At 41.4% G+C, this 16,115-nt stretch overlaps 1 protein-coding gene and 1 non-coding gene across 6 annotated transcripts in view; one reads left to right on the top strand and one right to left on the bottom strand.

Annotated features, from left to right (window-relative positions):
• TJP1 (tight junction protein 1) overlaps positions 1 to 9,712 on the bottom strand; it is a 241,608-nt gene extending 231,896 nt beyond the window's left edge. For all 5 annotated transcript variants that reach the window (XM_032342229.1, XM_032342230.1, XM_032342231.1 and 2 more), the window contains exon 1: positions 9,525 to 9,712. In XM_032342229.1, the coding sequence (XP_032198120.1) occupies positions 9,525 to 9,697 (173 nt within the window). In that variant the 5' untranslated portion in view covers positions 9,698 to 9,712. The remainder of the gene's footprint in view (positions 1 to 9,524) is intronic.
• On the top strand, positions 7,426 to 7,567 carry LOC116592245. Its single transcript, XR_004286409.1, has one exon. It is a non-coding gene; the product is annotated as a small nucleolar RNA SNORA67 (small nucleolar RNA).
• Positions 9,713 to 16,115: the final 6,403 nt, after the last annotated feature.

Below are 16,115 nucleotides of genomic sequence, written 5' to 3'. Positions count from 1 at the left end.
AAGTACTACTTTTCAAAAAGGCTTTCCCAATATATGCTTCCATCAACAGTACAGAAAAATGTTCATGTAGAGGTGGGCGTGTCCTTAAATGGAAAGGTGACTTTATCCTTTTATTTTCTTTTATAACTTAACTTCTCTGTGTCCTTCATTATATTTGTCTTGCTAAAGGGCTAATTTCTCTTACAAGAGGCGATTGACAGAGTTTCCCACCACAAACATAGATTAGACAATGGATCTTTGTATATAAGTTTTTTTCATTACATATTTCAAATCTGTTGTATTAGATGTCTTAATGTTTGTAACGCCTATCTTTTATTTATTCTTTGCTATAATGTTCAGTTAGCCAACATATAGTACATCATTGGTTTTTGATGTAGTGTTCAACGATTCTTAAGTGTAACGCCCAGTGCTCTTATCTTTTTAGGGACTTAAACTTTTATCACATTTAAAGTCTCTATTCCAATTAAAGACTTTCCTTTAAATGCGATTCTAATAATTTCCCCAACTACGTTTTATTATCCTTTTCTTGGCTTATGTTTTTCTGTGCTTGTATTTTCAATCTTTCCAGGTCCGTGTTTCCACCTCCTTTTAGCTGTACCTTTAACTCTAGTTTTAATTCTTCACCAGCATGTGACTGGATGCTTTTCTTTCTTACTCAGTTTGAGAATCCCTATCATTTGAGAGAAACTTAATCCATTCAAATTTGTTGTGTTTACTCATATGTTTAGATTTTTTCCTCTGCCACGTTTTATAGTTTGTGTTTTTCAAATTTAAATGCTTTCTTCTTTTTCTTTTCCTACCTTTTTAGTATGACTGAGTTTTCTTTCTCTTTACCCTCCCTTGGACTTTCTCCTCTCCAATTAGTAGTTCAAAGTTATACATCTTATTAGGCCAACTCTAACTCTAGCTAACCATACATACACATGTATTTATATATTTACATGTACATTTATATAGTTACATTATATATTTATAAATACACATATATATGCATATATATGTACCTCTGCATTTCCACAATACATATATACACACACACTTATTTAAACTGAAATACTTCTATCAACATCTAGAGTTCAGTGGTATTCTTATCTACTGGTACACAAGCAATGATGTTTAACACGCCTTTGTTTCTCTTCTTTTCCAGCACCAGTGCAACCCTACCAAAAGCTCCACCCTTCCTTGGAAATAGTTTCAAGGTCTCCTAATTTCTCTTTCCTACTTTTGTCCCTTTGTTCTTTTGTGATTCTCTAGCTTCCTCCTCCACACTGCTCACTTGCTTCTCAGCTTTGTCAATTCAGCCATTCTCTTTGACCTTAGTGAGCAAAGGTTAAATTTCTAGTGTCTAGTATGGTGTTTTATCCATATGATATTCTCTTGCATCTTTCTGAAAATAACCATCTTAATCCAAGGTTTTTCTATTTTTCTCAGGGATTAGTTCTTTTGTTTGTTGAGTATGGTAATTCTTCTAATACTGGTTTTCTCCAACTGTTTGGTGATTTTTAATGTCTACTTACATTTGTATTAGAGAACATCTGTTTCTGCACTGTCACATTTACTGCGGCCTGCCTTCGGTGACTCTGGCAGAGAGATGGGACATACTGCTGCGAAGTCACTTGTCTTCTGGGTCAGAGGACTCAGTAGCTATCTCAGGTACAGCCCTGACCCTCTGGCCCAAGAGCCCACATTCACTGCTTTGGTAAGCGAGAAAGCAACACTGTTGTCCACAGCTTGTCACAAACTGGTAAGGCAAGGCGTCAATCAATCTGGTGCATAAAATCTGAGTAATTCCCCAACTGTCCTCTGCTTCTTCTGTCCCTGGAATGCTGCTGCAAGTTATCAGCCCTCTTTGTGTAGAAATGTTCTCCTGCACATTTCCTGGAAATGGTTCTTGCAAGGCTTTTCTCTGAGTAGAACTATCTTTATCTAGTAAATATATTTCAGAGATACCGCAAAAATGCTGGTCCACTGATGCCATTCAGTATTGTTTACTCAGACTCAGTATTTTTGTTGTGGCTTTTTTAATTCTCATTTTTGTTGTTTCATTGAATTGCTAATAAGTGCACCTTTCAAGTTACTTCCCAGAGTAAAATTCTGATGTCTCTTTCACTATTTTCAATACATTAAAAAAGTTTTACATGGTACAGTTTTGCTCTCTTTTCTGCAGAGTAAAAGCTTTCATGAAAATAATTAAGAATTTCATTTAAGAAAAGTGGGCATATGGGAAAGAAAAACAGAGCTGAAAACAATATACAATTCTTAAATTATGCCTCCTCTCTCACACTTTACTTTGATCGCATTATGTTGCATAATCACATTAGAAGAAATATAAACTTTTTGACAAAGACATTTTTCACAGGTTGTTCTCTCATTTAACTTAGAAAGGTTTATTATTTACCCTTTTTCCAAACCTAAAACCTAAAGTCTGTGATAAGAATTTATATACATCAAATTTATAAATGATGGACAACCAAGAAATGTATCAGACTTAACTCAATGTAATGCCAAGTCCAGTGACTAAAACAGGAAAAAAAAAATCCTCAATATAAATAGAAGAATGGATCCTCCCCTTCCCCACCAGGATCGTAATAAAAACATTACTTCGAAGATTAGAGCTGAATTGATATATAGGAGGTGAATATCAGGTCAGTATCCCCCCTACCCACAGACTTCTCAGGAGGAAGATGCCTTCTCTAGGCACAGAATCAGGCTCCTACAGAGTAATTTCAGTAACTTTAAAGTTCTGACCAGGTCTTCTGGAAGCTAAGAAGTCAACTGTTAAAAAGCATATAGTTCAAAAAAAAAAAAAAAGCATTTGTTTCAGTAATGACCCCCTCTTCTTAGGTGGAGAAAAAGAAAAGGAATAAACATGGTTCCAGATGATAATGTTCAATGTTATCTCATGTATAAGTAGAAGGGGTACTGAGATACAGGGGAATTTAAGATGTCACTTCTCTCTTGTTTTACCACTATTTTTGAGAATTAGCATTTCTCTTGGGGCAGGGATATGTGTATTCAAGTACTTTCCCACTGGACACTCATAAGAATACAGAGGAATATTTACAACTCAGGTAAGACGAGCTATATGGGGATACAAAAAGCCCACCAAAGACAGTTCTTCCAAACATGGGGTATAAGGAGTATTTTTCTTTTCTTTTTTGTTGTTTTTGTTTTGTATTGTTTTGTTTTTTTGAGGGGGGGCACATGAGCAAGCAGAGGGAGGGGCAGAGGGAGTGGGAGAGAGAAAATCTTTTTTTTTTTTTTAAAGATTTTATTTATTTATTTGACAGAGATCACAAGTAGGCAGAGAAGCAGGCAGAGAGAGAGAAGGGGAAGCAGGCTCCCGCTGAGCAGAGAGCCCGATGTGGGGCTCGATCCCAGGACCCCGAGATCATGACCTGAGCCGAAGACAGAGGCTTTAACCCACTGGGCCACCCAGGCGCCCCATGGGAGAGAGAAAATCTTAAGCAGGCTCCGTGCCCAGTGTGGAGCCTGATGTGGGGCTCGATCTCACGACCCTGAAATCATGACCTAAGCCAAACTCAAGACTCAACTGCTTAACTGATTGAGCCACCCAGGCACCCAAGAAGTATTTTTAATCCTGAGGTCCCACACTCCCTCCACCTGAGTGTGTGGTCTGCATTGAATAACTCAGACTCTGGGATTTATTTCTTAAATATTTAGGAGAATGGTCCTTGACAACAGGAAAAGTTAAAGTTAGTAACTGAGATACAAGCATTTTGGATATTTTCCCTTGAACTCTGAGGAAATCAGTATTTAGCTTACAATGAAGTTTTTCTTTTCCTAATTCTTAATTCCATTTTATCATCCCCAGGGGATGACTGGGGAGAAAATTTCTCCTTCTCTCCACTCCCTTTCTTACTCCCCTAATGGGACCATGTGTGACTTGTGGGCATGGCCAGTGTGTTTAAAAGGCAGAAACCAGGGTCCACCCTCTCGTTTTGTTTCTAGCTCAGAAGTTTTGGCTCACAACTCTTTTTAACCAAGGTTAACTTGGAACAAACAACTCCCAAACTTATCTACCTCACCCATCTCTGATCTAGTGGAAAAGATCTCAATAATAACAAAGAATTGGGCAAAAACAATCAAGATGGTAAAAACAAAGCATTTACACAAGAACAAATTACCAAAAAAAAGTAACACCTAACAATCTTTCTACAAGATAGTAATTTTAAAATATCAGGAATTGATAGCCATAACCAACTCCAGATTAATACTAATGGGTGATAGCAAGGCATCTCTACCCCTAACAAGAGGAATTACAAACAAGGGTTTAAGAACAGAGGCCTTGCAGGGCCACTGACTTCAGAAGGATACTGAATCCTTATGAAGGATGGTTCAGCAAAAGCTAGTAAAATGCTAATTTTTATCTATAAGTAACAGACTTCAGAAACCTCCAAAGTTTATATAAAAAGATTTATATAAATGGCCAGCCTTTAGTTGTACTTATAAATAATTCCCTATAATTTGCTCTTTAAAGAAACTAAGAAAGGGATGGATGTTCACTAGACTTATTGTACTAATCATTTTGCTATATACATAAATGCTGAATCATTATGTTGTACCCCTCAAAGTAATGATGTCATATGCCAATCATACCTCAACAATTAAAAAAAGAAAAAAAGAAACCAATAAAGGACTTGGATATTAGAGCCATACCCATCCCATCAGGGGAACCTCTGGGACCCATGAGGGGGCTATGCACCACCCTTGGAGAAACAACATTCCATAAGGCACTTTCCAGTTGATTTGTACTTGTTTTCAGTTATTCCTCTTTTCTAGACTGTCATGTCCCTGCTCAAATGTGTTTTTAACCCCAACAACTGGTACAAATCCTGATGTGTGACTTTGGGCAAGTCAATGACCTCATTTATAAAACTGGGAAAAATACAGCACCTACCTCATAGGGGTGCTGCAGGTTACACGGCAGTTGCTTGGAAAGCACTTACACTGGGCCCAGCAGGTAATAAGCTCAATGAATGGCAGCTCCTCTTTTTTCTAGAATCTGTTTACTGGACAACTAAACTACTTAAATAAATGAATTGATGCCACGTGGCCTTCAATAATTACTGAATCAAATAACTGGAAGAAATATACTTAGAGGCATGAACAAAATGAAATGACACTCTTTCCCCTTCTAAGATCAGTGTACACATTCCTAACAGCACTCAATGCGAAAATCAGGACTGACAATGTAAAATTAGGATGAAACAATTATTTGGGCTTTACACCCACTGAAGAGCAGAGTTGGCCTCAGCACCTGTTCTGAACGGTGCCCTTCCTCTCCACTCTCCCTGACCCCAGGAACCTGTGAATGTGACCCCATTTAGAAAAAGGGTCTTTGCAGATATACTGAAGGGTCTTGAGATGAGATCATCCTGGATTATCCAGGTGGACCCCAAATCCAATGACAAATATCCTTAGAAGAAGCCGAGAAGACACAGACATGTAAAGATGGCCATGTGAAGATGCAGAGAGAGAAGGGAGGGATTCAGACATAAGGAATGCCTGCAGCCACCAGGAGCTAGAAGAGGTAAGGAAGCATTCTCCCCAAGAGACTTTAAGGGAGCATGGCTCTGTGGACACCTTGATTTCAGACTTCTGACCTCCAGAACCAGAGAATAAATTTCTGTTGTTTTTAAGCTACTGAGTCTGTAGTAATGTTACAGCAGCTCTGGGAAATACAGTGCCCTTCTGCTTCTTTTCATAACCAGCAATTACAGAAGACCCCCCACCCCACCCCTGGAAGCAAGCCATACAGACTGACACCTACTATGGGGAGAGGTTTATAGGCCTGAGTTCCAGGTTCCTAAACACTAATGATTCAGAACCAAATACTGTAAACAGTCCTATTTCCTAAATTTTTTGGAGAAGGAGACAGACAAGAATTACAGGCTCCGCTGATGCAGGTCTGGCTGTTTGTCTGGTTTAGTTTCCACCTAAACCAATACGCCATAAAGGATCTGCAGAGCCAGTCAGAAAGACAGAAAACTACTCCCTAAAAGAAAGTTAAGGAGCACAAATGGTCAAACTAGACAGAAATGTGGGACCAAAACACTGGACCACTCCCTCCTATGCTTTACCTCCATTGGCATAAGCTTTGTAGGCATGTAGTCTTTCCATACACTGCAATAATTTAAAGAGAGAGAGACAGAGACAGCACCTTTGTATAAATCCTCATTCATATAGGCCACAATCAATTATGACGGCATGCCCTCACATCCTGTAAGTGGCAAAGCTAGGGCATTCCAAGGTCTGACAACCCTTGCTGATGTCTGCTACTGAGTCACACCCATCACTCTGGAGTCAGAACTCATAGCTACATATCTTCTTGCCACGTGACAGTGTCTTCTGTCTCAATCCTCCATGTCCCGTTGGCTCTGACACTGGCAAAATGGAATGTTATCTAGAACATTAATTCCAGAAGATATAATAGATGAATCAAGCAGCACAATATTCTTAGACTTAAAAAAAAAGGACTATATATATCTATGTTTAATGTACCATTCACTCTAGAGTTTTTGTAGCATATGCTCTTCACTTTGCCTCTATAGAAACTAGATTAACGTTTGCAAATTCCCTTAACATTGAGCAGAAATTTTGAAATGCTCATTTAATATTGTGGAAGAGTTAAACAAAAATCTTCCTGCCTTTTCCAGGCTGTCTCTTAGTAAGATGGTTTTTAATCATGTCCTCAGTTTACTGCCTGACTGAAACATGAATCTCTGGAGTATAAAAATTACCTGGAATTTATTTCTTTGTGTCCTCTCTTCGCAAACTGTATTGAGGTATGTATTCAGAAACGGCACTCCATCAAAAAAGAATAAACCTCGTGTCCTGACTTGGTGGCTGACTGATACTAATATTCATGCCTAACAGCTCCTCAAGCACTATTCCCACATCTTAGTTTTTAAATTTAATATCAAGAAAATCTCCTTCCCAGTTACGCATTACTAAGAATTCATTTAGCCAACACATATCTTTTCAGAAACTATTTTGTACCAGATACCGGTTACAGGGGACTTAGTAATGAGCTAAACGGATAAAAAGTCCTGCCCCCATGCAACTTACATTCTAGTTGTGGGGGTTGGGGGAAGGAGGAGAAACGTGTATGACAATTAAGTAAAATATGCAGTGCTTTGTATAAGTGCATAAGTAAAACATGCAGTTGCTCAGAAGAAAAGCAGAGGGGAAAGACTGCTGGCGTTGATGTCTTTTTTCCTCCTGTACACCATCAACCTGAAAAGCCTTCTTCAAACGTTACTACTTCTTGCTTCATAATAGTAGCACAGTCTTCCTATACTTGCTAAAATCTTCTTCCATGGACATTTCTTAATTACTGCCAACTATTCCTAGTCTAATCTTTGTCACTTGCTGCTCTTCCAATTAAAATACCTTCTTCAGGTCCAAGCTGATTCCCTCTCCAGGGGGCCTGCCCGTGCCCCTCTTCCGGAAAGTAGCAACTTGGAAGATGATCTGGCATGCCTGAGGCTGCTCGGGGACAGGGAACGTCTGTTCCTTTGCCTGCCTTTGGCCGCCTACACTCATTCCCATTCTTCTGGCCTGATTGTGTCCCCTCGTGCTCGTGCTGACCCGTCCTCTCCCCTGACCTAGGCCAGAGACATCGATGTGCAGCAGGTTTCCTTAGTCATCAACTATGACCTTCCCACCAACAGGGAAAACTACATCCACAGAATCGGTCGTGGGGGACGATTTGGCCGTAAGGGTGTGGCTATTAACATGGTGACAGAAGAAGACAGGAGGACTCTCCGAGACATCGAGACATTCTACAACACCTCCATTGAGGAGATGCCCCTCAATGTCGCTGACCTCATCTGAGGGGCTGTCCTGCTACTTAGGCCCCCCAGGGTTCAGTCTGGGGGGCTGAAGAGTAGTAGGAGGGGGGAGGGAAGGGAGCCAAGGGATGGACATCTTGTCATTTTTTTTTTCTTTGAATAAATGTCACTTTTTGAGGCAAAAAAAATAAAAAACCTTCTTCAGAATAAATCTTTTTTTCTTAAATGCATTTATTCAAGTGAGAGATAGTGGGGGAGAGGCAGAGGTGGGGAGAGAAACTCAAGCAGACTCCATACGGAGTGTGGAACCAGAGGTGGGGTTGGATGCCAGGACCCCCAGGTCAGCACCCCAGGTGAAAGGAAGAGTTGGAGGCTTAACCGGCTGCACCACCAAGGCACCCCAAATCTCTTTTTTTGAACAAAGTGGTGGGTGAGGGCAGTGAGGAAGACACTAATATAAACTAAGGATCCATTAGTATTCAGTCCGGCATAGTGGCAGGCACTTTGCATTCAATATCTCAGTTGATCTAGGTTATGACCCCATGAGTTAGATAATATCATTCTCACCCTACAGACCAAGAAACAGATACTCCAGTAACTTAAGGTCACATGGTAAGTGGCACAGCTGAAATTTGAACTTCACTGCCCATCCATATATTTTGTTCGCACCTGCAAAATTCCCCATTATTGGCATTCTTTTTTCAAAAAAGAAAACTCCTTTTCTTGGTTGCTCCATCTTTAGAGTCCTCGGATCACTCATTTTGCCTTAGATAGCAGAAACTACTTTTCTCAAACGCCTAAAAGCAGGCTCACTTCCTTTTCTCTGTAACCTTGAAATTAAATTCAATTAAAATTCAAGAGCGTAAATCTCTACGAACCTCACCCACCGCAAATTTTAAAATTAAAACAGCCACTGAACAGCAAAGAAGTCTGGCATCTTTTTTCCTATAGTCACTATGCCTTTACTGGACTATTTCTTCTGTGGCAGAACCTTACACTTAAGTCTCAAGGCAACTGGAATACCCAGGCAGCCCACACGGGGATTCCATAGGCCACATTTAAACACTAAATAAAACGCCATACAACCCGATAGATAATCAACTGTGTAAACCAGATCTGGAAAACTTCCAGCTATGTTTCTTTTACGGGCGATCTTTTCCCGTTACCCCAATAACAGTTTCCAGGTCAGAGGAACTGGAACGCGTGCAGATAAAATGCAGTCCCTGATAATGCCATTAAAACCTCGCAACTTGGTCCCCTCACCGTGGGAGCGGCTCGCCCTTCACTCTGTACCCACAGCAGATGGGTTTTCAGAAACAGCAGAAAACGCAGCGCTAATAAATCGTTCTGTGCCCGCAAGGAAGCGTGGCTGGAAATTCCGAGCCAGAACTGGCCGGGAGGCGACTGGAAGGACAGTCCCGGGCGGGAGACCCGTGCCCCGGTGCCCGTAAGCCGCCGGGTCCCCGCCCCTCCCTCCCGGCGGCGCGCCGCTCTGCGTGTCGCCGGGCACCGCCGAGGGTCGCGGCGGAACACGCCCGCGTGGGCGCGGGACGCGGCGGCGCTCGGCCCAAGGGGCTCCGAAATGGCTGCTGCGCCCCCCGGCTCTGCGCGCCCGTCGGGCCCGGCCGCAGGCGGCCTCACTGCCCGCCCGCCCCGGCCCCGACCCCGACCCCGACCCCGCGCCCGCCGCGCCCGCCGCGCCCTCACCACAGCTTCCTCTTGAGCGGCAGGAGGCTGCCGCGGTTGGAGGGGGTGACGCCGATGGCCATCTGCAGCACCGTCAGGTATTTCTGGTACTTCATCTTGTCCCCGCTCCGCTCGCGGGCAGGGCCCCGCCGCCGCCGCCGGCGCCGCAGACACAGCCCCTCCAAGCGCCGCATAGATCAGCTCTGGGCCATCCGCCGCCGCCACAGCTCCCGCCGCTCCCGCCGCCGCGGCCGTGCACGCCCGGCTCCCGCTCCCGCTCCCGCTCCCGCCGCTGCCGCTGCCGCCGCCGCCACCGTCGCCCTCGCCGCCGCCGCCGCCGCCGCCGCCGCCGCGCGTGGCCGGGACTCCCGCTCCCGCCGACGCCGGCGCCGTGCGTGCCCGGCCGCTCCCGCCGCCGCCGTGCGTGGCCCGCCGCTCCTGCCGCCGTCCGCAGCGCCCCCTCCGTCCTGCGGCTCGGCCCCCGCGTGCGCCCAGGGCGTCCCGGGCGGCGGGCCTTGCGGGACTCGCACTCCGGGAGAGGCGGGAGCGGCCGGGCCACCGCCCCCAGGCCCCGCCCCCGCCCGCCGGCCCCGCGGCCCCGCGGCCCGCGTGCCTCAGTTTCCTCCGCGGCTGCCACAGCTCATTTCAACCGCCTAAAGCCCAAGAGAATCCCATGACAAGATTCCAGAAGAGAAAAAAAAAAAATGCTTTAATGTATAATTACCGGCTGATGGTTTGAAATCGTCATTTACGTGTTCTAGCCTAAGTCCCTGAAGATTTTATGTTTACATAAAATGCATCTCTACAAAATGCACGTATGTGTATACACGTACACATACCATATACAATATATATGGTATATATACCATATACATGATGTGTACGCAGTCTTCGTTTGAACGGTAGTCTGAACTGTGGGAATGACCGTGAACCATGCAAAACTATCTTAATAATCAATGGGAAAATGTAAGATTTTCCATGACGTTTAAAAATTTTGTCAAAACATTCCAAACTCTCTTCAATGATGATTGTAAATGTATAAAGAAATGAAAAAAAAAAAAAAGTAAAACTCATTTAATACACTGTAGTTTGGAATACTACAAACATTGAGAATTAAACTGTTTCATATCTTTGTAAGAGAAACTTATCAAAAGTATCTTGAATAGTGCTGGTCTTCTGGTAGAAATTTTTTTTTTAAGATTTTATTTATTTGACAGACAGAGATCTCAAGTAGGCAGAGAGGCAGGCAGAGAGAGAGAGAGGAGGAAGCAGGCTTCCCGCTAAGCAGAGACAGATGCGGGGCTCAATCCCAGAAGCCTGCGATCATGACCAGATCTGAAGACTGAGGCTTTAACCCACTGAGCCACCCAGGTGACCCTAGAATTGTTATATAGAGCATCTTTTCTGAGCCTTGGTAATGCATCATGTTTGGATCACTTTCAATGGTTTATCCTCTAAGTTTTCAATGTTGTGAAATATATCAGAGTTCCTTTAATGTGACATTCTCTGGAACATCCTCATCCTTTTTGTCACAACCACTCTCCTCATCCTAGTTTATATTCAATTAATTCTTCTGGCTGCAAATCTAGAGTCTCTGAAAAGATGACAGTGTCAGTATTTTCACAGTTGCCTATTTTTTTTCTATAACAGCATTTACATTCCATGCAAATTTCAATTCACTTCCATCTTTTTCACTTTTTCCTTTGCTGCACTATCATCTTTGTTAACCAGTTCTCTTTCAGTTACCCATTTTTATCAATTCTCTGTGGATTTATCCCTGGGAGAAAAGGAGGCAACACAACTGCACACTTTGCTGTCATTACCTAAACTGTAAGTAGATGTGCAGTAACCAATCACTGACAGGCTTTGCAAGAACTGCTGTGATTGCTCACTGATTCTGATGCACATGTTATTTACATAGTGATTTGTCCACTAAGGAGCTACCACGGAAGTTTATACTCAATGCATTTTCTCACAGTTAATATGCTATGATAACTGAAATTTGAACCATATTGTTGAGCACTGGTGTTATTTAAGCCATAGTAACTAATGTCAGGCACATCTGAACCTGCAAAGCAAAGACTGACTCTGTGTGTGTGTGTGTGTGTGTGTGTGTGTGTGTGTGTGTATAATATGTATATACGAAGAGTATGGATAACAAGATAACCTGTGCACCCACCAGGCAGAACTATCAAATGATAATGCCCTCCCTCCACAGTACATTCCCCCTGTACACAATACAAGTTATTAAACACTATTTAAACACTATACAAGTTAATGAGTATGAAAAGATTAGAACAAATAAAAACAAAACAAACAAAAAATAGAACAAAATAAAAATCTCCTTCTAGTGGACTCAGTAGTAAAGCTCATTGGAATCTACTTCACTTTTATGTATCCTGAAGACTTAGCTCTTGCCTAAAATGAAGAATTGGCAGATCTTTGACATTTCAAATATATATCCAAACATGGGAGAGGACCTTGGAGCAGAACTTTGGAAAAAGCATCAGGGTCTATACTTATGTATTCATCATTTTTTATGGACTTTTGTACCACCTTCTTATATTGCTTGTAAGATATTTGATGAAAATACTGCACTGTACTCAAGGGTTTAGACAACTGGAAGCTGAGGGGATCAATTCAGGATAATGAAAGACAAAAATAAATCTGGTAGAAGCACTTCCAGAATGGCAGAAAATCTGCTTCTCCATAAAAAGGGAACACTGGCTAAAATTGTCAAAATCAACCTTCTTAGAACTCCAGAAATTAACCAAAGACTTGCAACAATCCAGAGAGTGTAGAGTGTATGTACAAGAAAAAATATTGAATCTTGGTTAGAGCTGTGAGCTTTATAGTATTTGATTTGCTTAATTCACATCTCCTCTCCAGCTCTGTGGTAGCCTTGTAAACCAACAGCCTTATAATTACTGGTTTTGAAAACCAGTATGCTAGCAGCCACTGGAGGTGGCAGAATGGGTTCAGAGCTCCCCAAAAGCCCTATCCCCCGAGAACTATCATTATTTGACTTGAAAAGCTCCATCCATAGGGCTTATCTTTGTTTGACGTAGCTTAGAACCTAGGAATACCTAGGGCATTTTTCAGAAACAATCAGTAGCAAATGTTTAACGTCACAGCTGCCTGAGGTAGTGAAACTAGGTGGGGCTAACAAGAGGCCAACCAAAAAAACTTAAAGGACAGATGGGGAATGAGAGTCCATAGGATGAAGGCCCGTGCACATATTCACCAAGTGCCTGATAAGGCCCTAATCTCTCACAACTGGCTGCATTAAGGTTCAGTAGCAAGCAGAAAATGAAAGCTAAGGAAGAGTTGTAAACTCTTCTTGACACGGTCTCTCAGCAAAGGCTGGGACACATATTGGTTCAAAAACATTTAGGGAAACTTCTGTCCAATAATTGGCTGACACTAAGCACCTGAGAAGAAATTTTGGTAGCCAAACATGACAAAGAATTCAGACTTCACAGCAGTCACTGAACAAAAAATAACAACAAACACCACCAATAAACCTTGGAGTGGGACAGGAAGGATATAATTTCTAGAATTGCCATATTCTTTTATTCAAAATGTCGAGATTCCCACAGAAAATTATAGGACTTGGAAAGCAGCAGAATATGGCCAATATAGAGAAGAAAGCAGTTAGTAGAAATGGTCTTTGAGAAAACCCAGGCATTGGATTGATTGGACAAAGACTTTAAATCATCTATTATAAATATGTTCACTAAAGGAAATCATGTCTAAAGAATTAAAAGAAAATCTGAGGGACATCTGGGTGGCTCAGTCCGTTAAGCGTCTGCCTTCAGCTCAGGTCATGATCCTGAGGTCCTGAGATCAAGTTCCACATGGTACTCCTTGCTCAGCGAGGAGCCTGTTTCTCCCTCTGCCTCTTCTTTCTCCTGCTTCGCCTGCTTGTGTGTGCTCTCTCTCTCTGACAAGTTAATAAAATCTTTAAAAAATAAAGGGAAGTCTGAGAACTTCCCAAGTTCTTGTCTTACCAAATAGATAATATAAGGTAGACATTTTTAAATTTAAATTTTTAATTTTTAAAAATAAAAATTTTGGAGTTGAAAAATAAGTATTCATTAGAAGGACACAACCACAGATTCAAAATAGCAGAATTAAGGGTGAGTAAATTTGAAGATAATTCAATTGAGATTATCCAGTGTGAGTAACAGAAACACAAAACAATGAAGAAAAATGAACAGAGCCCCAGAAAACTATGAAGAACCATTAAGCATACCAACATATGCATAAAGTCCCAGAAGGAAAGGAGAAAGGGTATTTGAAGAAATGACTGTAAAATTCTCAGATTTTATGAAATTATATATATATCTGCACATCCAAGGATTTTAAGGATGATATACTCAAGGAAATCCATACCTAGATACATAACAGTCAAATTATTGAAAGCCAAAGACAATGCAAGAATCTTGAAAGCAAGAAAAAAACAATTTATCACATATAAGGGATTCTCTATAAGATTAATATCTGACTTCTCATCAGAAATCATGAGGGTCAGAAGGGCAGAAATTTAAAGAGCTGAAAGAAAAGGACTCCAAGTGAAGAATTATATACCTAGCAACATTATCCTTCAAAAGTAAAGGAGAAATTAAGGCATTTCCAGACAAACAAAAACTAACAAATCATCACCAGCATACATAAATTACAAGAAATACCAAAAGATGGGGTCCCTGGGTGGCTCAGTGGGTTAAAGCCTCAGGTCATGATCCCACAGTCCTGGGGTGGAGCCCCACATCGGGCTCTCTGCTCTGCAGGGAGCCTGCTTCCTCCTCTCTCTCTCTCTGCCTGCCTCTCTGACTACTTGTGATCTCTGTGTGTCAAATAAATAAATAAAATCGTAAAAAAAAAAAAAAAGAAATACCAAAAGAGTCCTTTAGGCTGAAATGAGAGGGTACGAGACCGTAACTTGAATCCATACACAGAAATAAAGTGCACTGGTAAAGACAACTGTACAGTTGAATATAAAAGAGAGTATAAAATATTTTTTAATTTTTTATTTTTAAAATCTTTTAATTAAAATATTTTCATTTGGAACTTTTTTACATTTATACATTTACATTTATAATGTATAAATATGTAATTTTATGGCAATAATAGCACAAAGGCGATAGGAGAGAATGGAGCTATAATGGAACATGGTTGGTACTAATTCTACTTAGATTATTTCAAGTTAAAAAGTTAATGGTAGGGCACCTGGGTGGTTCAGTCAGTTAAAGCGTCTGCCTTTGGCTTGGGTCATGATCCCAGAGTCCCAGGATAGAGCCCCACATCAGACTACCTGCTCAGTGGGGATTCTGTTTCTCCCTCTCTCTCAGACCCTCCCCTCCCCAGGCCCCCAACCCCGCTCACACTTTCTCTCTGTCTCTCTCTTGTTCACTCTTTCTCAAAAAAATAAAATCTTTTTTAAAAAGTTAATTGTAATCCTCAGGACAACCATTAAGAAAATAACTTTTTAGATTATAGAAAAAGAGGCAAGAAGAAAATTAAAATGGTACATTCTAAAATCATAGCACAAAAGAAGGCAGTAATAGAGAAATGGAAGAAAAAAAAGACATAAGACATGCAAAAAACAACTAGTAAAATGGCAGCCATAAATTCTACCTTATCAATAATTACTTTTAATGTGTATTACTAAACATTTCAATCAAAAGATAAGGGATGATGGGCATCCCTGCTTCTCCCTCTTCTCCCCATCCCTGCTCTCTCTCTCATTATCTCTGTCAAATAAAATAAAAAAAAAAAACAGCAAGAGATGGCAGAATGGATATAAAAACATGATCCAGGGGCACCTGGGTAGCTCAATCGGTTCGGTATCTGACTTTTGATTTTGGCTCAGGTCATGGTCTCAGGGCCATTGGACCTTGTGTCTGGCTCCACACTGGGCATAGGGCCTGCTTGAGGTTCTCTCTCTTCCTCTTCCTATACCCCTGTCTCTCTCTCTTTCTCTTTCTAAAACAAAAACAAAAACAAACAAAAAAACATGATCCAACTGTATGCAATCTACGAGAGACAGCTTTAAAGATACAAACGTGGGGTGCCTGGGTGGCTCAGTGGGTTAAAGCCTCTGCCTTCGGCTCAGGTCATGATCTCAGGGACCTGGGATCGAGCCCCGCATCGGGCTCTCTGCTCAGCAGGGAGACTGCTTCCTCCTCTCTCTCTCTGCCTGCCTCTCTGCCTACTTGTGATCTCTGTTGGTCAAATGGATAAATAAAAATCTTTAAAAAAAAATAAAGACACAAATGTGTTAAAAGTAAAAGGATAGAAAGACCTGTACCATGCAAAAAGTAAAAAAAGAAGGAGTGACTGTATTAATATCGAACAAAATAGACTTTTAGAATAAATTGTTACTGAACACAAAGAAAAACATTTATACTGACAAAAGAGTCCATCTTTCAAGAAAACATAACAATTAGACACATATATTCACATAAAAACTGAGCACCAAAACAGTAAAAATTAACAATATTGGAGGGGAAAAATAGGGAATTAAACAATAATAAATGAAGATTTCAAAAAATCCACCTTCTATAATGGCTAGAAAAAGGCAGAAGATCACAAGGAATTAGAAGACTTAAA

Source organism: Mustela erminea, chromosome 5, assembly GCF_009829155.1.
Source record: "Mustela erminea isolate mMusErm1 chromosome 5, mMusErm1.Pri, whole genome shotgun sequence".
Classification (NCBI taxonomy): Eukaryota; Metazoa; Chordata; class Mammalia; order Carnivora; family Mustelidae; genus Mustela; species Mustela erminea.
The sequence above is the reverse complement of the archived record's forward strand: the minus strand, read 5'-3'. Positions and strand labels throughout refer to the sequence as shown.